At 41.6% G+C, this 20,837-nt stretch overlaps 1 protein-coding gene across 2 annotated transcripts in view; it reads right to left on the bottom strand.

The window, feature by feature from the left end:
• The window catches only part of LOC146624948 (rho guanine nucleotide exchange factor 4-like), a 119,858-nt gene that overhangs the window by 26,349 nt on the left and 72,672 nt on the right, over positions 1 to 20,837 (bottom strand). For both annotated transcript variants that reach the window (XM_085361861.1, XM_085361862.1), the window contains 3 exons: positions 16,774 to 16,925; positions 3,754 to 3,933; positions 3,356 to 3,556 (listed from right to left, as the gene is read on the bottom strand). In XM_085361861.1, the coding sequence (XP_085217987.1) occupies positions 3,356 to 3,556; positions 3,754 to 3,933; positions 16,774 to 16,925 (533 nt within the window). The remainder of the gene's footprint in view (positions 1 to 3,355; positions 3,557 to 3,753; positions 3,934 to 16,773; positions 16,926 to 20,837) is intronic.

The following is a 20,837-nucleotide window of genomic DNA, read 5'->3' as shown; positions in this document are numbered from 1 at the left end:
AATGTACACGGTATGAAGTATGTTGTGAATATTCTATAACTATAAGTATGTACAGGCTGTAGTGAGTACAAGCTATGTACAGGATATGGACAGGATATAAATATGAAAAACTATACAGAATATGAAATAAATAACTTTACAGGAATCTGAGATATACAGCTATACAGAAATGGGAACTGTGCAAGTTGTAAACAGTTGTAGGGTTAAAAATTATCGTATGTACAGAATGATTGTTTACACAGAGCTATACAGTAGTGCAGTTAAGGTAAGTGAGGGTGTGGATAATTTCTACAGAGGCTATATTTTAAGTGGGGGAACTGACTAAATACTTTTTTGCCCCACTGTGTGTGTATATATATATATATATATATATATATATATATATATATATATATATATATATATATATATATATGTGTGTATGTATGGGTGCAACGATATTTGTATCGATATTGAACTGTTCGATACAGTGCTTTCGGTTCGGTACGCATATCTATCGAACAATACAAAATTTGTAATTTATTTATCAACTTTCCTTCTGACGATGCTGTCTGTGTTGAGCGCTCAGTGGATCTGCGTTCAACTACTCCGCCTAGGCTGCACTGTCGAGCGCAGATCCACTGAGCACTCAACACAGACAGCATAGTCAGAAGGAAGAGCGCAGGGCAAGCTAGTGAGACAGAAGCTAAGCTCTCCTTGCAACATGGCAAATTGAACCTCCCCCACCCTCATTCAGATCTGGCGTTTGGAACTATTTTGGTTTTCATGTGACGTATGACCCTGAAGGTAAGCGAGTCATGGACTAAAGTAAAACAGTATGTTGGATGTGCCACGCAATGCTCAATTACATGGGTGGGAGCTAGTGTGTTAGCGCAGTTAGTTCGTTAACGTGTTGGCCGTCTAGCCCCATGCACGGGGCGATCGGCGGTAGCTCGTTAACGGAGATTTGCCGTGTTGTGGCGTTAAGGTCATTTCAACGAGATTTACGCTGACAGCACTAGTGGGAACACAACGAATATGACTGCACATTTACGCCGACATCATCCTAGTGCAAAGACAAAAACAACAAGCATGCTACTAACTTTAGCCGAGTCATTTAGACAGCCGTTAGCACAGGATTCTCCTTATGGGGACCTGATATGTTTAATATGCTGCTGAGAATATAGCCCAGAAGAAGCGGATAGTATAGCTTTTATTTTGGAAAGAGCCATTTCTCTGTAAACGTGGTGATTAAATTTCCTCTGCAGCAGCATTTTAACGTGAGCAAAAGGAGCCGTGAACGTACGAGGAGAAACGTGATGAAAATTAAATTCTCGCTAGCCCTGTATTCCTCAATCAGATACAGGGCTCGCAATATCGCTAGCCCGATGTCCCAGGGCTAGCGATTTTTCCCGTCGGGCTATTGTAGGAAGGAAAAATATATGTCAATGCTTTTGCATTCTTTCAGAAATGTAGCTGGGTAATTATGTCATTGGCATCGGTGAGCCACTGTCAATATGTGACATATTGAAATCGCGTTTGAATTTGCGCTTGTTTTTTTGCTTTCACTTTGCAATCTCGCGAACTGTGTATAGAGAGCGACAGCACTGATCGGTGAGTGATGATAATTTGTGCACCAATTCCTCTGACATCGTCTTATTAATCGTTAGCTTACTATGCAAACATGACAAGTGAAATCTCCCGCAGCTTAAACATGTGAGAGGTTGATCGCGCAGAGACTCGCTGAGCTTATGTGAGTGCGCGTGTAAAAGCAGCAGGATTTATATTTGACTACGATGACCTGGATGACTGAGAACCTTCACAGACAGATATATATATTTTAGTTCTGCTGAGCCAAATAAGACAGGTCAGGGTGAAGAAGTGACAGCCAAAGAAAAGCTTACCACAAAACGGAGAAGTTATGACAAATCAGACTATAAGGCAAAAAGAAAGTGCAGCTTTATGGTTTCATGGACAAAAGAATTTCTGGGGCTGCAATATGACGAGCTAAATAACCAGGGCTGCACATAAGTGGTCCGCAGGTGCGCATTCGCTGTCAAAATAAAAAAACACGCACAAGGGTTAGGGTTAAATTTAAAAACTGTACTTTTGAGTTAAAATATATAATTATAATTTTAATAAATGACAAATTAAAAAGGCATGAACATTTTTTTTGTATCGAAAAAATATCGAACCGTGACACCAAAGTATCGAACCGAACCGTGAATTTTGTGTATCGTTGCACCCCTAATATATATATATATATATATATATACATAGATAGATAGATTTGTCGTTAAAGGAAAGAGCCAGAAAACTCATAAATGTATACAAAGCCAAAGTAAATAGTGCCCAGGGAGTGAGTGCTTTGGTGGAATTTTGCATTCTTGGAGTATTAACCTTCTCTTCCACAGGGTGTCTTTGGTCCTGTCTCCCTCTCCTCAAACCAAACTGGCCGCCCCCTCCATGAGGGAGGTTTCTTCCTTTTAAAAGGGAGTTTTACCTTCCCACTGTTGCCAAGTGCTTGATCTTTGGGGCTCCTGTATTATTGTAGGGTCTCTGTTGCACATTGTAAAGGGTCTTGAGGCGAATCTAGTTTGATGTATAAATAAAACTGAACTGAACTGAATTCTTACATTAAAGTTCTGACCTGGAAGATGACATGTCTGTTGAAAATGTGACTCTGGCTTGTTGTACACTTTAATAAAGAAGCATTGTTTGTCTTTTTTTTTTTATTACAAAATATTGCACGTTTTAAAGTCTTGCTCTTAAAAAAAAGAGGCAACAACAAAAGCTAAGAGAGGGTTGTAATTCATTCAGCAAGTCCCTGTGCTGGTCTGTACTCTGCCCACAGTCCAAAGACATGATTTACTCATAAATATCTACATTTCATAGATATTAATGTGAATGTAAATGACAGTTTGTCCTTATTTGTCAGCCCTGTGATCAATCCTCAGGCCTCTTATGCATTAACAGTTGGGCTAAGCTCAGTGACACTCAGGTGCTGGAGCTTGTACAAGCGGTAAAGAAAATGAATCGAAGGATGTAACCTGTGTATACATTATCATGCACCCTTGACTTGAATCAGGCTGCAGGTTAAATACTGTGGGGAGTGTGTGTTGACACTCAGAACAGGTGTAATACAGTCATTCACAATAAAGTTCGAGCTGGTCAAGCAAATAATGGGATGAGAAAAATGGCAAAATGAGATGGTCAATGAAACTACGGGAGAATTTAGACATTTAGAGGGTTGGCAGATATATTGGAGACATACAAGAGAGTTAAGCAGACAAAGTTCCTCATCTAGAAATCGATTTCTAGATGAAGCTCGAACAGATATGTCCCAAGTAAAACACCAATCAATTTCAATGCAAACCTCACAGATGTCTTTCAGGTGCTTGATGTAGTCTCTCTCTGTGCTCATAATCTCATTGATGACATTTGTTCTCATCTGCTCTTTGCAGGGTAAACCAGGTCCCAGCGACAGGCCCAGACTTGCCCGGTCCTCTTCTCCAGCCTGAGCCTCCTCTAGGTGGGCCAGATACTCGTCCATGGGTTCGTCCTGGTTCACACGCAACTGGAGAATGCAGGCAGTGTTAAAAGTATGCAATGACTCTAAGTGGCTCAAATAATAACCCTGTCTTTCAATGTCATCTTTTTCTTCACAGATGCCAAAGTTTAGTAGCAGTTTGATGTCTTTTGATATATATCCCGTATATCCTTACCTGGATGATTGAAAATGCACCAGAGTACAGTCAGAACAGAGTTTCTCACCCGTACAAAGCTGGCAGGGAACCAGCCCTCACTGTCCATGATGCGACCCCACCACCACTCCTTGTTAGTTGCATCCACTACTTCAATGACATCACCGGCCTTGAAACCTAACTCCTGGTCATCCATGGTAACATGGTCCCAGAGCCCCTCTGCATACACCACACTGCCATCACTGATGAGCTGCAGAGAAACAACAACAGGAGGGACTGTGGTCACATACAATCAACTTCTGGTTGGGACTGCAGTAGAGTCATGGTATACAGGATTAATGTAAGAACTCTTTCAGCCTTCTAGCCAGGTACAGGTGTGGTCTGAAGCTTGCATACACGCTTCATGGGCATGAATGTTGTGGTCATTTTGGGCATTGATTTCTTTTAACTGTTCCTTTTCTTAGGGTGAAATGAGTGTACACATCTTTACTATATCCTGGGTCTGTTTACTCAGTGAGTTTAAGCTTTTTGGATTGTAGTTTTTCTTTTCTTTAAATCTCTTATTCTTGGTTTTCCTAGGGTTTGTATTTTTCCATGTACTTTTTCAGTTTCCTGTTTCTGGAATCGGATCTACTTTAGGCACTCATGTAATTAACACTCATCTTTACAGACACCTCCATGCATTTGAGTCCGCACGCTTCCACCACACTCTGCACAGCAGAATTTCAAGTTTTAATATATTTTTGATTTTTTTCTAATTCACACAGGGTCAAAAGTCTACATACAGCCCTACTAATATCTGGTAAAATATCTCTTAGTAAGGTGCACCTCAACCAGATGCTTTAGATATGCCTGAATGTTGTTGATGGCTAAGTCTGGCTGTATATTTGTCCACTCTTCTTAGCATAAGTGCTAGAGTTCACTTAAATTAATTGGTTTCCTGGTATGGCCCTGGCTTTAAGCACAGTCTACAAACTTTTGAAAAGGATTAAAGTCAAGGCTTTGGAACGGCCAGAATTAATGGGCCATTTCTAAACAGCTGCAGATTCCAGGATTCAATTTCAGCTCAATTTTATTTATATAGCACCAAATACCATAACAGGATCAACAGCTCAAACTGTATGTAAGTACAAGTTAAACGGATAGAACAATTTGGTAGTATGTTCAGGAACAACCCAGGAGCCACCAAGATTAAAGCCTGCCGTTAACGGCTGTGTGTGCTATCATTTTGTGTTTTGACAGCGTCCACAGAATAAAAAATCACTGAGAAGCTAAAATCAAATTAAACTTAGAAGGAGATACATTATGGAAGAAGAAGAAACAGAGGAAGCGCTTTTCTACTCTCCTGGAGTACTCTATCCAACACGCCGCATTCACCCCATACACACAAGCACTATTATCTATACAGTGAGTGCTTTCTAACTATCATTCATACGCATTCATACTCCAATGGATGCATCGGAGAGCAAGTCAGGGTTAGTATCTTGCCCAAGGATATTTGGCATGCAAACTGGGGGAGCCAGGGATCAAACCACCAACCTTCCGGTCAGCAGCTGATCTGCTCTACCTCCTGAGCTACAGCCACCCCTCCCAGATGGGAGCAGTGTTACTGAGGAAAACTCTGAGGTGATCATCACGGTGCCTTGTATGCTCCACCAGGTTCACTGCGCCATCATGGCTTCAGGCTTACAAAGACCATGCATAATTTTGCTCAGCCTCACATTTCTGCAGACACAACATAAATCCTGATGTATCAGCTGAGCATCCCTCCTCTCTGCTCACTTGTCTTTTGATTTAGATTTTAATGACACAGCAGGACCTCATCTGAATGTTAATAAAATATACAAATTATAATAGATAAAAATACATCTCTTAATGAGGTTTGTGCTGATGGAAAATGATGACAGAAGCTGACTGACAATAGCCAGTCAATGGGATTTTAAGTCGTTTCAACACTGGCTCATTAAACATCAGAATTGTAATAAACCGATTCTGCTTGTGACCTAACACATCTGCTAACACAGATGTATGTGTGTGTGCATAGACACATACACACACAGACACACAAAATCGTACCCACACTTCTGCTCTGACAGTAATGTGCCTGTATGGAGCAGTTACAAAGTTCCATTGCCACTGGAAAACATCAAACCAGGGGTGTCAAACATAAGGCCCGGGGCACAGAATTGAGCAAATACCCAAATCGGGCACATTGGATGACACTGGAAAATGCAAAGGAGGACATGAATTTTGAGCTTTTAATCAAATTTTCACAAGCATTACAGCTTAACTTACAGATAATTGGGTGATATGGTACTACAAGGTCATTAAGATAAGATGGGGCCTGATTATTTAAGACCTTGTATGTGAGGAGCAGGATTTTGAATTCTGGATTTAACAGGAAGCCAAAACAGGAGAAATCTGCTCTCTCTTTCTAGTCCCTGTCAGGACTCTTGCTGCAGCATTTTGGATTAGCTGAAGGCTTTTCAGTGAGTTTTTAGGACTTCCTGATAATAATGAATTACAGTCGTCCAGCCTGGAAGTAATAAATGCATGAACTAGTTTTTCAGCGTCACTCTGAGACAGGATATTTCTAACTTTAGAGATGTTGCGCAAATGGAAGAAAGCAGTCTTACATATTTGTTTAATATGTGCATTGAAGGACATGTCCTAGTCAAAAATGACTCCAAGGTTCCTCACAGCGTTACTGGAGGCCAAGGTAATGCCATCCAGAGTAAGGATCTGGTTAGATACCATATTTCTAAGCTTTTCAGGGCCGAGTACAATAACCTCAGTTTGATCTGAATTAAGAAGCAGAAAGTTAGCGGCCATCCAGGTCTTTATGTCTTTAAGACATTCCTGCAGTTTAACTCATTGGTGTGTGTTATCTGGCTTCATGGACAGATAGAGCTGGGTGTCATCTGCATAGCAGTGTAAATGTATGCTATGTCTTCTAATGATGCTGCCTAAGGGAAGCATGTATAATGTAAACAGAATTGGTCCTAGCACTGAACCCTGTGGAACTCCATAATTAACCTCAGTGTGTGAAGAGGACTCTCCAGAGTGTGATTAAAGTGGTGGGTGGGTTCTTTTACATTTTGAGAGAGATTAATAACTAATAGCAGGTTAAATGCTGTGTTGAGGCTGTCATTTTTATCATCCCCACTTGGGGTACGCTCCCATAGGGCTTAAAATCTGGGACTCTCCACCAGCTGCTCTTAAAACCAAAGAAGCTTCTCTGATGAGGGGTGAAACGTCTTCAAGAAACTTTAGACACTTTTCTTTCCAAGCTCCTTAGACTACGATGACCTGAATGACTGAGAACCTTCACAGATACATCCACATGGTTGTTAAAATCACCCACAATAATTGAATGAAGAAGAACCGCTCAGTGCATCATGGACCTAGACTTATTGTAGCATAACTAAAGGAGGAGTCAGGGTCATCTGATAGAGCCCTAAGTATACGCTTTATAAAAATGGAAAGTTTTAAGTCTGAAAGTAGAGAGGGTGGAGGAAGCTTGTGTTTGGGCAAACTTGTGATTGGGCTGTGTGTTTTTGCCCTGGGTTTCTAGATCTAGGGACTGTCCAATGTTAAAATTTTAGGGAACACGAAAGTTATGGTGGAGAGTGGGTAGGCAGTTGCAGCTGCAGCTCACAATTACTGTCTCTGAAAAAGAATCTGAAGATGAGCTAGAGATTGTGGACAGGATGACAAGAAATCAGCTGACATCTGGAAAGCTGGAATGAAGAGGTGACAGAATACTACTGAATGAAGCATAGACTAAACTCACTAACAGGAAAACCACTTTATCACTGAGTGGGTGAAATGAATAAATACCACCCGCTCAATGAGGGGATGCTGATTAGGTATGAGGGGAAGAATTTAACTCCACAACTCCACTCCTTAGAAGGAAACAACAGCTCCAACACATAACAAAAAAGAACCTAAAAATACCCTGGCCATGATAGTACCCCCCCCCCCCCCCCCCCCACCCCACCCCAACGGTTGCCACCAGGCGGCTACCTGGCTTACCTGGATGAGCCCTATGAAGGTCTATAAAAGGATCCATAATGAAAGACTGGGGAATCCAGAATCTTTCCTCCAGGCTATAGCCCTCTCAGTCCACCAGAAACTGAAGACACCCACCCCGCTGCCAGACATCCAGAATGTTGTGAATGGATAAGAATTGGACAATTTTCCACCAACTGGGTGAGGTGAGGAGACTTGGTATGAGTCACAGTACGCTGGAAGAAATGGTCTTAATCTGGGAGACATTGAACGAGGGATGTATCATAGCTGCTGGAAGCTTTAAGCGGATTGCAGACAGGTTGATAATGTGCACAATTTCAAATGGGTCGATAAATCGACTGCATAGGACAGAGCCGGGGTCCTATGCTGATCAGCCAAGCAGAGGTTTTGTTCGGCAGACCTCCACAGTGCAGTTTGACGCCAAAATGCGACTGCAGTGGCGCATGTGGTGATGAATTGATGGGACTGCGAGAAGAAGAAGAAGAAAAGGCGGCTGATAACCTAAAGATGCCGCAAACGGTGATAGCCCATGGCAGAGAAGGTGAACATGTTGGGCACATACTCAACTCAACTAAGTAGCTAACAGTTGATGGAACAAAGGTGCAATTGGTCAGACCCATGCCAGAATTATGCCATCTAAGCTAAACTCACTTTACCTGGTCCATTATTTATCAAATCAACATTCCCACTATAACACAAGATGGAGGCAGAATTGTTGTGGGTGCTGATGTTCATTGCTCGGGTGCAACCTGGCATGAGAGGCAGTCAGGTTTAACATTTCAGGCCCTGGGGCAATATTTCTGTTTTTTTGAAGAGATGATACATTTTTGGTGATCTGTCCAAATGAGGGAGGCTGTTCTGTCCCCTCCAACCAATGCTACCATTCCTCTAATGCAACTGGGAAAAGTCAGTGGGAGAGAAATGTGCAATGGTCGATTCAAACAGCCAAATCAGCTAGCTCATCTAAAGACCTAGTCTTTCCTCATTGGCAAGTTTGTCCTTTAGACGCCTTATCACTTTACCCCAAATCTTAAATACCGCCCACTCAACAAGGGGTTAATGATCAGAAGCCAAAGAATCCACAACACCTCAAGGCAGACCCCCTGGAAACAACAGCTCCACCACACAACTAAAAACAGACAGAAAAATACCCTGGCCATGACTTTATCTTTACATTTAAGAGTTATATACCAGAGAGTCTAGTAGTTCTGATTTGTGGCTTTCTTTTTTAGAGTAGCCACAGGATCAAGAGCTGTACGCAGTGAAGATGTAAAACTACTAACAGGATAATCGGATTCTGTGGGAGTAGAGTTAAGGTAGCTGCTCTCCCGTGTTGGAACATTGGAGAAGATAAGGTTGAGGAATGATATCCTTAAACTTCGTTACAGCACTTTCAAAAGTGTGATGAGGTGTATTCCCCAGTACTCTGCAAATCATTGCTGTACATTTAAACGATCAGAAATGATCAGACAAAAGAGTGATTACATTTCAATGTTCAGTTTCTATGTCATTTGTCAGAAAAAAGATCTAGAGTTGATTAAAGTGGTGGGTGTGTTGTTTTACATTTTGAGATGAGCCAGTTGACTCTAATAATGGTTTACTCTATTATTAGAGTCAACTGGCTCATGGTGTGTTGAGTCTGTCATTTTCAATATGGATGTTCAACTCACCCACAATAATTATTTTATTTGAGCTGAGTAATTAATGAGTCGAGCACTAAACTCTGAGTAAGGACAGGCTGACGATAAATAACAACAAATAAAACCATTTTTCAGTTTTCCAGTTAGGAAAGGCTAAGCACCAAGCTTTCAAATCCTTTAAAACTCTGTGTGGGTCTTTGGTTGATTAATAAGCTGGAGTGGAAGATTGCTGCCACTCTCCCTCCTCAGCCTGTGCTTCAAGGATTGACACAGAGTAAGATTCGGGGGTGTTGATTCATTTAAACTAACATAATCATCCTGCTGTGCAGAGTAAATCAATGTGTTCATCAATAAATGATTTATGTACTAATCCGGTTGTTCAGTCTGACGTCACTAGCCGTGTCTGGACCTAAACTCCGCTGCAGGTCCATATATCAAATGATCACTATGGCATTACTGAGAGTTGAAAAACTGTCTAAAGTCTTTTATCTTTAATAAAATGATCAGCGTTCTGCTCTACCAGGTGTAACAATTGAGTTTAACATCCAGGCATCCATGAAAACGGAATTTATGACATTTAACGGAGTTAGAAGTTAGCAGGGAGTTAGCTCGCTAGCTTCTATCTAAATACAATATAGCATGTCCTGACTGCGGGGTTTTGGAAACAAATTAAAACGTACAGCTCTGCTATCACTTCCAGCATAAATGAAGACAGAAAACTAAACAGCAGTGACGTTTGTAGGGTTACTGAAGTTGGGCTAGCTGGTATATAATGATTTGCTACGTGACCGCTAGCGACACAGCTATGTTAGCATAATATAAACAAGCTAACTTTTTTTCCACTGATAAAAGTTAACGTGAGTGTTCTCGGTGGTCAGGAACAAATGTAATCGCATGGCAGGATGCTGTAAAAGGACCAAACTTCAGCCAGGAGAACAACTGAGATAATCCATCCACAACACGAGGTTAGTCATTCATATACTGCTGCATGGGCTGGGCTGTAGTTACATCCTAAGGTTTTAAAAACTGAGCTTAAATAAATGATTAGCGGTAATAAAAGCCGAGGGAGGTCAACAGTGATCACTGACTGTTTTAGGAGCTTTTTGAGATCAAATAGAAGAAAATACAAAACATTAAACATGTTAACAACACAAAAGCCATATTAAACGCAGACTACTTTAGGCCCGGAAGTAGGATTCGTCGCGTCATCACTGAACAACCGGATAGGCACTAAGCCACATTTCACAGTTTTATTAGATTTTGCATTAGTGGATACTGTGCTGCTCTTTCTTTGTTTTATGTTCAAATCATTGTTGCTGGGTTTGGGTGGTCTGGGAGTAGACACAGTCTCTAAGACGATGAGGTTCCGTTCAATTTTATTATGCAGCGCCAAATCACAACAACAGTGTCCTCAGGATGCTTTATACTGTAAGGTAAAGACCCTACAATAATACAAAGAAAACCCCATATAACCCCCTATGAGCAAGCACTTTGGCGACAGTGGGAAGGAAGAACTCCGTTTTAACAGGAAGAAACCTCCGGCAGAACCAGGCTCAGGGAGGGGTGAGACACATTGTAGGGTTTTGGATAAAATGGCCTGTATTTGTATACATGTCCCTAAGGACCCCAAAGCGCTTTACACATGCAGTCATCCACACACTGGTGATGGCAGCTACATTGTAGCCACAGCCACCCTGGGGCGCACTGACAGAGGCGAGGCTGCCGGACACTGGCGCCACCGGGCCCTCTGACCACCACCAGTAGGCAATGGGTGAAGTGTCTTGCCCAAGGACACAACAACCGAGACTCGGCAACCTTCCGATTACAAGGTGAAGTCCCAACTCTTGAGCCACGATCGCCCCAAATAAAAGAAGGAGAGAAGCTGCAGAGAGGCATTAAAGACTGCAAGTGTGCTGGTTTACTGGTGCTTGAGGAGAGCTATGGCTGTCCTGCTTTGGCCTCACATACTACAGGGCCGGGCCAGTTCTGGGTTTTTCAAGGGTGCCGAGCTGGGTCTGTTCACATCCCTGATTTAAACTGTTTAGCTGATATCTTTCCACTTGGTAAACAGAATGCTGGAAATATAAACTTGGATTTTATTTATTTACCAATAAATACTCTTCTTTTGAACCTGACTCTGTTCAACAATTTCTGTTCTAAAAAGTATAAAAATAAAAACTTCAAATTAAAAGAAAACAATTAAGACATAAGCTACAACTATTAAATTATCTGAGAATGTTAACTGTATCATTTAACCAGCTTTGAAACACTTAGAATAGAACTCACTCAAAGTGCTCACTGAAAATAAGAAGTAAAAAGAGCCACTTAAACCTTCTTATTTCATTTTGTATTACCTTGGTGATCTAATGTCCATCCACTTATTTTCATTTATGATGGTGGAAACCATTAGATTGATTTTGCTTTATAAGACCACATTTTACTTTGATGCAGGAGTCTCCTCCAGGCTTTGAGTAACATTCTCATAGTCATGAATGTAGGGAATTAGCTGTGTGTCTCATCATCAACGTGATTTCTGAGAAGATCATTGGTGAGTATGTTTGGAGTCTGGGGGTGCATTTTAATGTCACCATCTTGGCTCATGAAACCAGTGAAGGAAAGGTCTGAACTGGAATTTGAGGACACTGTGTTACTGTGGCAACCTGTCAATCATAAAGCAGCCATTGATAAATAAATACTTAAGAAGATGTTAAACTCCTTACCAAAACCATGAATTCAACAATGAACGGTGTGACACTTTTCTGCTCAGTCTTACACAGTGATGGCACGAGGCCCTTCTGCAGAATCTACTTTATCAATTCAGCACAATAACAACATAAATGTTGCTCTATTGTTAACACAATATTAACAACGTTAACAACTTTTTTTGCAATAAATAAATAATAATTAAAAACAAAAAAAAAAGAATGACACAAGTTTCCTCCCAGCAAAACAATCTCAAATCCACTGTTGGATTGTAGTGGAGGCTGGAGTCACAGAAACTGTCTGCACCACAGATCATTAGTGTAACCATGGTGTTTTTCAGGCTTTGTATATGTCTATTAAACACACATCATCCGTCCCTTTGCCCTCCTGCTGATTGTACCTGTGTTCTGCTGCTGCCATGCTGGAAGCCCATCAGTCCAAACAACACAGCGCTCCTCTGTTCTTCTGTTTGTACTTCACCTGGTCTCCTCCTCCATCTAGGAGTCTTAGTTTGTGTCTATGACAGAGAGTGTTGGTCTGTGTGTGCTCTACTGGAAGGCCAGTAGGAACATGAGAACTACATTGATGATTATCAGCAACATCATGATGATGAACACCACCACCTTCTGGGTCTCTGGGGGTAGGTTGCAGCGCAGCATAGTGTTTAAGAATCCCATCCTCTGCCTGCTCCACCTCCCTGAACCACCGCCACGAGCCATCAGTTCCCTAGCTTCTTCCTCTTCCTCCTCAGCACCACCTCCCCTCCCCCATCTTCTCTCCCTCAACACCAAGCCTCCACACCACACCGCGTCACCTCGTCCTCCTTCTCGACTATCGATGTCAGTATCCTCTCGGGCTGCTTTCTTCCTCCGCTCAGCTCCAGCGGTGTCCTCCTCTGTTTTTCCTGCCACTTTGCTAATTTGCCAGCGTTGACCCGGCCTGCCTGTGGAGGCTGGGTGCCTACCTGTGTCAGCGTCTGCGTAAAGCTTTGGGAAGATATCTGTGTATTACGTGCTGAGCATGGACCCCCCCTCCTCCTCTTTTACTCCCTTTCTTTTCTTTGAGGAAAAAGCACCTCCCCTCCTCCTCTCTCTGTCTTCTTTGTATCCACCACTTCTGTCTTTTTTCCTTCTGGCTCTTCTCTCTTTTAGTCAGGATATCAGGATGAAAGACAGCCAGTGGGTTGCTGCACCGCTCCGATACGTGATCATGGCTCGTCCTTTTTCCGTCTGTCCGCTTGTTTTCCAGAGCGTTCTTTTCTGTAGCCTACATAAACTCTTTTTTCTACCTCTTAAACCAAATGGCCATTTGGAGCTGGCTTGTTGTATCTGTGCTCATCTTTTCTCTCCATTAAGAGCTCCTTCTAAAATGGTGCTCAGTGCTCTGCCTGGAGCTGTGCTACCTCAACCATCTAACTACTAGGATCAACCTTGTTTCCTTTATTCTCCCCTTCCTTCCCTTCCCTTTTATATTGTGCCCACCCTTGCATAAGCTGGCAGCCAATCAGAATGCGGAGTGTGTCAGCATATCCTAGATACCACAGTAGTTGAGGCAAGCACATTGTAACCCATTGGAGGGCAGCAAAGAGGGGGGCAGGGTATTTGGCAGAGAGGGACGGAGGAGGGGGTACAGTGAAGACTGATCTGGAGAGAACTGATGCGTGTGTGTGTGCACATGTACGGGGCATCGTATCTATTTCTGCAGGATTCAACGTAATAGCAAAGCAACAACAGTTATAAAGGACCTGTATGAAATGTGATCAGAAGAATGTCAATAAGATAACAACAACATTTCTTTCACAATGATTCAGTGTTTGTAGTACTGGGCACCAGTGACACCCCTACTGAAACCCAAATCTTTTACTACATAGTTGCTTTCACAAGGTGGGACCAGAGCTTCCACTCAATAATCCATATCTCCTCCACACATCTCAGTTTTTCACACTCTCCTCTACTAATCCCATCTATCAGGCATAAGAGCTGCGACCTATTATAATTATGTGACCCGTGGGAGGTAGCCATTTCAATAGGATGGAGCTGTAGGCATACAGTCAGTTCACAAGGGGTTAATGTTCATACAAAATAAGATTAAACATGTAACGGTAGCACCTAAAAACAATTAAAAGCTTTACTTTATTAAATACGTTTAAAACTATAAAATTGTATGATTGTACGTGGGAGACAGGATAAGCAATGTGGGGAACCTGTGAAAAATAATCAACGTTTGACACATGTTAAAAGAGATGGCAACTCACACTGAACACTAACTGGGCAAAACAATATAAAAAGGAAAATCTTCAGTGCCGTCTCCACTCAAGCTCACCACAGTGCATGCAAAAGCAGCCAGAAAAAACCACAGTTTCCACGCAGCGCCTTCACTGTCTGCAACGATATAAACAAGTAATCCACTCTAAAATACAATCAATCCCTGCATTGGTGCCTACTGATACAGTGAAATAAAACAAACACACAGAACACCGACAGCCGCAGCCGTCACAATAATCTTCAGCTCTTCGCTGTTGAGTTACACCAGTCTAAACACATTAAAATAAACACTGGTGCATCAGGACCTCGGCCCTGCAGCCAGAAATCCACCCAGGCAAAGCAGCAGCTTGGCACTCTGTAAATGAAAACAGGACATCACTTACACTGAACAGTCGACCGCAGCAGGAATATCCCTCCCGCCTGGCTTCATATGTATTGTTCAGTTACCTGTTCACAAGTTCGAGTCTGGAATGCAATAAAATAAAATGCTATATACAATAGAATAGAATAGAATAGAATAGAATAGAATAGAATAGAATAATATATACAATAGAATAAAATAGAAATACAAATGCTATATACAACTGAGTAAGAAAATACAAAAGTACAACTTCGTCAGAAGAAGAATTGCACATATAGCAGTGTTATTGCACGTGTGAGGGTTTGATCAGCTGCAAAAGTCTTTGTATGCTGACATTGTTATCTTTTTACAAAAAAAAACAGCTAAACATGAGAGGTTTTTGGACAAAGTTTGTGTTTTCCATTGTTTAAGCAGTGGTTCCAACCAAAGGAGGTATGTTGTATCAACAGAAAAGGCTAACTTGGTTATCATTTTGCAGAAAAAAGGAGACTTCTAAAAATAAAAACATAAGAGGTTTTTGGACAAAGTTTGTGTTCTCCATTCTTTAAGCACCAGTTCGAGCACCGGCACCGTTTCAAAAGTACTAGTGTCGCACTGGCATTGGATAAAACCTAAACGATACCCAACCCTACTCTGAAAAGGTTTACAAAGGTATTCCTAAGGCTCTGGGACTTCAGAGAACCACAGTGATTATCCACAAATGGAGAAAACTTGGAACAGTGGTGAACCACACAAGTGGCTGGCCTATCAAGTGCATATCAAAGACTCATCCAGGAGGCTACAAAAGAACAACATCACTGTAGACCTGTCAGTGCTCGTCTTTCAACAATAAGAAACAGACTGGACAAAAATGGCATCCATATATGACTTCCAAGGAAAAATAAACACTCCTCACCAAAAAGAACATGAAGACTCAGCTCACTTTTGCCAGAAAACACCTTGATGGTCCCCAAAAAAATATCCTGTCGACTGACGAGACTAAAGTTTGAACTGTTTTGGAGGGTTTGTGTCCCGTCACATCTGGCAAAAAACTAACATAGTATTTCATAAAAAGAACGTCATACCAGTTTCTTTGGGGTAGCTCACCGCATTGTTTAAGTATTAAGAAACTTCAAGCGAGTGCAAAGCAAGGAGGTTTTTCATTGCCTAATTTCCAATGGTATTATTGGGTGATGAACGTGAAACAACTTAGGGCTTGGTTACCTACTGCACCAGTTAAACCCATCTGGTCCCATATAGAGACGGAAGTTAATGGCGGTATTTCTCCTTGGAGGGAGCTGTTTGATACCAGTCATAAAACTATCCATCCTATAATTGCAAATGCGAAGACATTGTGGTGTAAATTACATAGGGCAGGTCGCTGGGACTTTATTAAATCACCTTCGGCAACCTTATGGGGGAATAAAAGAATTTTAATTGGAGGGACATCGGTTGACTGGCTACAGTGGCGTAAGGCAGGCATCCTTAATGCATCAGATTTATTTGACTGTGGGACCAAATGTTTTTTAAGCTTTGATAAAATTGTGGAGTTATATAAGTTGAAGCGTAATCAATTCTGGAGATATGTCCAAATACATAGTTCATTATCAAAGTGGCTGGGAACCCCCTTGAGTTGTCCTGTGGGCAGCCCTGTGGAAGTCCTGCTCTCAAGATCACCCTTGGGTAAAGGTGAAAAACTTTATTTGTGGATGTGTATGCACAACTCAAAATCAGGACTCATGTAAGCTTTTATGTCAAATATCTTTTTACATCTGTTTTCCCTCCAAGTTGGTTGAGTTCATAACTTTTATGGACCCTAACATTCAATAAATGAAAAGAAACGTAAGTGTTTTCTTTTTCCTAACACTCTCTGACTTGGCAGGCGATCCCCCTGCTGACATGACTCTTACTACTCCAGGGTCAGGTTTATGTCAAACTGTAGTCCTCTGCCGAGGATGAACTCTTTTTGTTTTTAGTTTGGTATCAACCCCACCCTACATTTGGTCAAGGACATCTATCTTTCACACAGATCAATTGAGAGTAGATATATAATTCTTCTGACCTTGGTGGTCACAAGATGGTGCTAGAGATTACAGTTCCATGTTGCTTACCTCATTGATGGCAAGTTGCTCTCCTCCGCCTCCTCCTGGGTGTCCATAACGATGTCCAGATCCTCGAAATTCATCATAGAGGAGGTCCTCTTCACTGCTCAGGTCATCCCCAAATGCTGACTTTTCAAATGTGCCATCAGGAGCGACTGCAGCTGAGTCAGGAAAAGAAAGAAAAGGAAACAGATATCTTCACATGTGTTTGTAATTTGATTACATTAGATTTATAATCAAGTATATCTTTGTATTTTTATGCCAGTTTTCTAAACACTAAAATACAAAATAATGCACAGATGACAGGCAGACATTTTATAGGTTAAGCAGCCCAGTGTAATGTTATGTGAGAGTCAAGTATTTTAGCACCTCCTAGTGGTTTGCATGGAAACTGCGGTCAGGTGAATGTGCTGTGGCTTTACTCGCATTCCTTCCTGTTGGATGTTTAGGGTCACATGAGCAGGGTAATACAGGAACCATTTTAGTATTAGGAATTGCACAATGAGGTGTACCATTAGTCTCTCTGTTTAATCCTTCAACATCCACCTGTGAGAAGGACAAGCTGTGTCCTTTCACAGATTCTGGAAAAGAAGAATGTCCACCAGTGAAGACAGTAAACAATCCTTTACTTTGCTTCCATGTCTGAGTCATCATTCAACGCTTTCATTGCCTACTGCATATGTTTAGCTGTCTGTCAATTCGTGTAGAGCCACGCACGCACGAGACAGAATACTCAGTAAGTCCAACACACGCCGGCTGCCGGCTGCACAATCAGCTGGCAGAGTTGTTCACAAGATGCAATCAGGGATATTTCATCCGCTAATCATTCTCTCTTTTGCCAAACAGTTCACAACGTAACAGGTTAATACATCACAGCACAAACATACCTGCATTACTTACTGAAATGCAGTCGGCAACCCTGACAACCTCACACTCTTCTTCACTTACATTTGGGCTTCACCTCTATTCCTCACTTAATATGAAGGAAACCAGTCAGTCAAAATCAGGTCTCCAAAAAGTCTGCCGTCTCTTTCTCAGAGTTCCTTTTTTCAAAACTTGATTCCTTAACATAAAACATCACTGTTGCATCCTGGGGCAGCAAACATGATCCCCTCAAACCGATTTTTCATTTTACTGTCCTTATGTTCCACTGAGTTACTGCTTCTGTTAAAAACTAATGTAAATCTACTTACTGCTCCCAACCAGCCCGCTGACTGAATGTTCTGCACTGGCACAGCACGGCACTAAGATGTTCCAAAAACTTAAATCCACACAGCGTTACATCTGTGTCAGGACTCTGATGTACATAAGCCTGTAAAGTGTTTCATGTCCACTTCAAGAACAGCAGTTTAATAACAGCAAAAGTCTCTTTTTCATTCTCTATCACTGGAAACTAAAGAATTTGGGATTTTAAACATTCATGCACAGATTTGATTGCTTTTGTAATTTTTTGTGATAGTTTGAATAATTGAAAAAGGGTTAAACTAGATAAACTAAATAAAGTAAATAAAGTAAATAAAGTACCACATCAGCTTTAAAAATAAAATCAAAACACGTCTGATCCATATCTGCAGTGCTGCGGGAAGGTATTTAGCCCCCTTCCTGATGTCTTAATTATATCTGGGGTTTAAATAAATATCAAGTGTTAACATCACGTGACTTTTTTAAACTGCCTTTTGTTCATCTAAATCTTCAGAGTATTATTAAAGAAAGTGAAATGAAACGAGTGAGTATATACCTGCTGATACTCACGCACTGTGGCCTCACTACTGTACTGGGAGTATAATACTTCATCGGTCCAGTTAGTCATGTTTAACCACGGCCTGCTATAACGATTGGTGGTCATTCTGGTCTGTGACATCAGCACTACATGAGAACCACTGACCATGACACAGCATTTAGCTCTTATTTAAACCAGCTTTCTTTCTCATCATCCTACCTCCCATCCATCCTTTGAAGTGTCTGAACTCACATTTGTGAACACCTAGCTGACGGGCTAAAAATACTTATGCTGTCACACCTCATCATAGGCGTCACCCTTGGTTGCCTTGCCAACAGCTCTGTCTCCTTGGTGACAAGTCACTGTGGAGACAGAGAGATGTCCATAAAGAAAGATCCTCTCCCCTCCTCTACCCCACCCCACCCCCCACCCGTCCAAACACACACACACACACACACACACACACACACACACACACACACACACACACACACACACACACACACACTCCTCATTCAAAGTCATTACAGAATTTAGTTATTAAAATGAATTCGATTTTCTTTGGTACCTTTGTTCCTCACTGACACTGACACACACTTATCTATGGTACAAGGCAAAGCACACCAAGCTACTCCTCTATTAGGATTACACCAGCATCATACACATTATGTAACGCTATATAATGCAACACCACTATCACTGCCAGCATCAAGAAGAGACGTTGCAGGTGTTGCTCTGATGGGGGCAGTGTAGGACACCCTGACTGGTGATGCAGTAGAGAGATAAGAGAGCTCCAGGTATTAGCTGGTCTTTGTTTATGTGCACAGAGCTCCTGCAGTCTGAGTAACAGAAGCATGGAGGGAGAGAAAGGAGGGATAAAATATCCATTTGCAATGCTAAGTAAACTGGTAGGAAAGGCTTTTTTAAAGTCATACACTCACCATCCATCCATCCATTCTCTGCCACTTATCCATATAAGGATACCTCTGATGCCTCTACTGTACATAACAGTAGATGCAGGATGCTAGCAGGCAGTGCATAGAATGCTATAACCAGGTTGCTGGCATAATATACAGGAACATTTGTGCAGAGCATGGCCTGGAAGTCACAAGCTCAGATACGTCCTGGGGTATGAATGACCGAGCTAAGATCCTGTGGGATGGCTAACAAACCAGACATAGTAGTGGTGGACAAGGAGAGGAAGACGGCCGTAGTGAAAATCTGGAAAATAATTGTTTATTCTGGATTAAAAAGCAGATCATATATGAAACAGATCATTTATAAAGTGTAAATAAGTGATTAAGAAAGCATTTTCATGTACCTTTATATATATATATATGAGAGAGAGAGAGAGAGAGAGAGAGAGAGAGAGAGAGGAGATCTGGGAAAGTGTATGTCAGGAATAACTGCTGGAACTGTTTCTTGGTGAGTTTAGCTGAGCTAGCGTGACTAGCTAGCCTTATAGTGAAAAAGGTAGAGTACTGAACTGCTGTACCAAAAATAGTGTGGCCGTATTTTGGGAATTCCTATTTTATTTTCATTATGGCCATTAAATATTTTATGGTCATTGATTTAAAGATTCCAAGCAAATGATTGTCTGATCACCTCTTTACCCCAAAGATTATCATTGAATGAGAAGAAGAAAGAGATCAGAGTGCTTCTTTCACTTCAGCAGACCTGGATTGAAACGATCTCTCTTACTATCTGTACTATTTAGTAGTAAAAGTGTTCATTGGAGGTCATCTTGTCTGTTTCAGCTCACCGACCGGCTCTTCAGGCGGTCCACAGTCCAGACCACCATCTTCTTCACCAATGTGTCATCTCACCACCTAAACCAGTCTTAGCTGGATCTAGCCCCCCTGCTGGTCTGCGCTGGCTCAGCCACCACCTCTCCATAGATGCTCGAGTCAGCTGACCCAGTATTGTTTCATTTCTTTTCCTCTGTAAATAAACCTTTTAGCTCGGGATGTGCATGTCTCAGTGATCTGCTACTTGTACTGGAGCCTTTCCAGTTGACCTTTGTCACCTACCTGTGCACTGACCCCTGACCTACCCCATTGTTCCCTCCTCACCCACTTTATCACCATTTTAAAACTGCTATAGCATCAAGACTTTCTTACACTTTAAACTGTTTGGATCCAAACTGTGCTTCCAGCTCTCAGCATTACAACACACAAAGTCGAGCAATGTCATATTACCACTATGCATTAAAAATGTATAGTGGTAATATTATGCAATATTGATTTGTTTGTGATACTTAATGAGCTCATTGTTGCTGTGGATACCATCACTCTTTCCCACACAGCTTAAAAACTGTGGACTCAGCGGTAAAAGCTAAAAACTTGCATTATGT

The sequence above is a fragment of the Diplotaxodon limnothrissa genome, linkage group LG9 (genome assembly GCF_057381915.1).
Source record: "Diplotaxodon limnothrissa isolate DT_005_m linkage group LG9, D_limnothrissa_male_GT1.1, whole genome shotgun sequence".
Taxonomy (NCBI): domain Eukaryota; kingdom Metazoa; phylum Chordata; class Actinopteri; order Cichliformes; family Cichlidae; genus Diplotaxodon; species Diplotaxodon limnothrissa.
The sequence above is the reverse complement of the archived record's forward strand: the minus strand, read 5'-3'. Positions and strand labels throughout refer to the sequence as shown.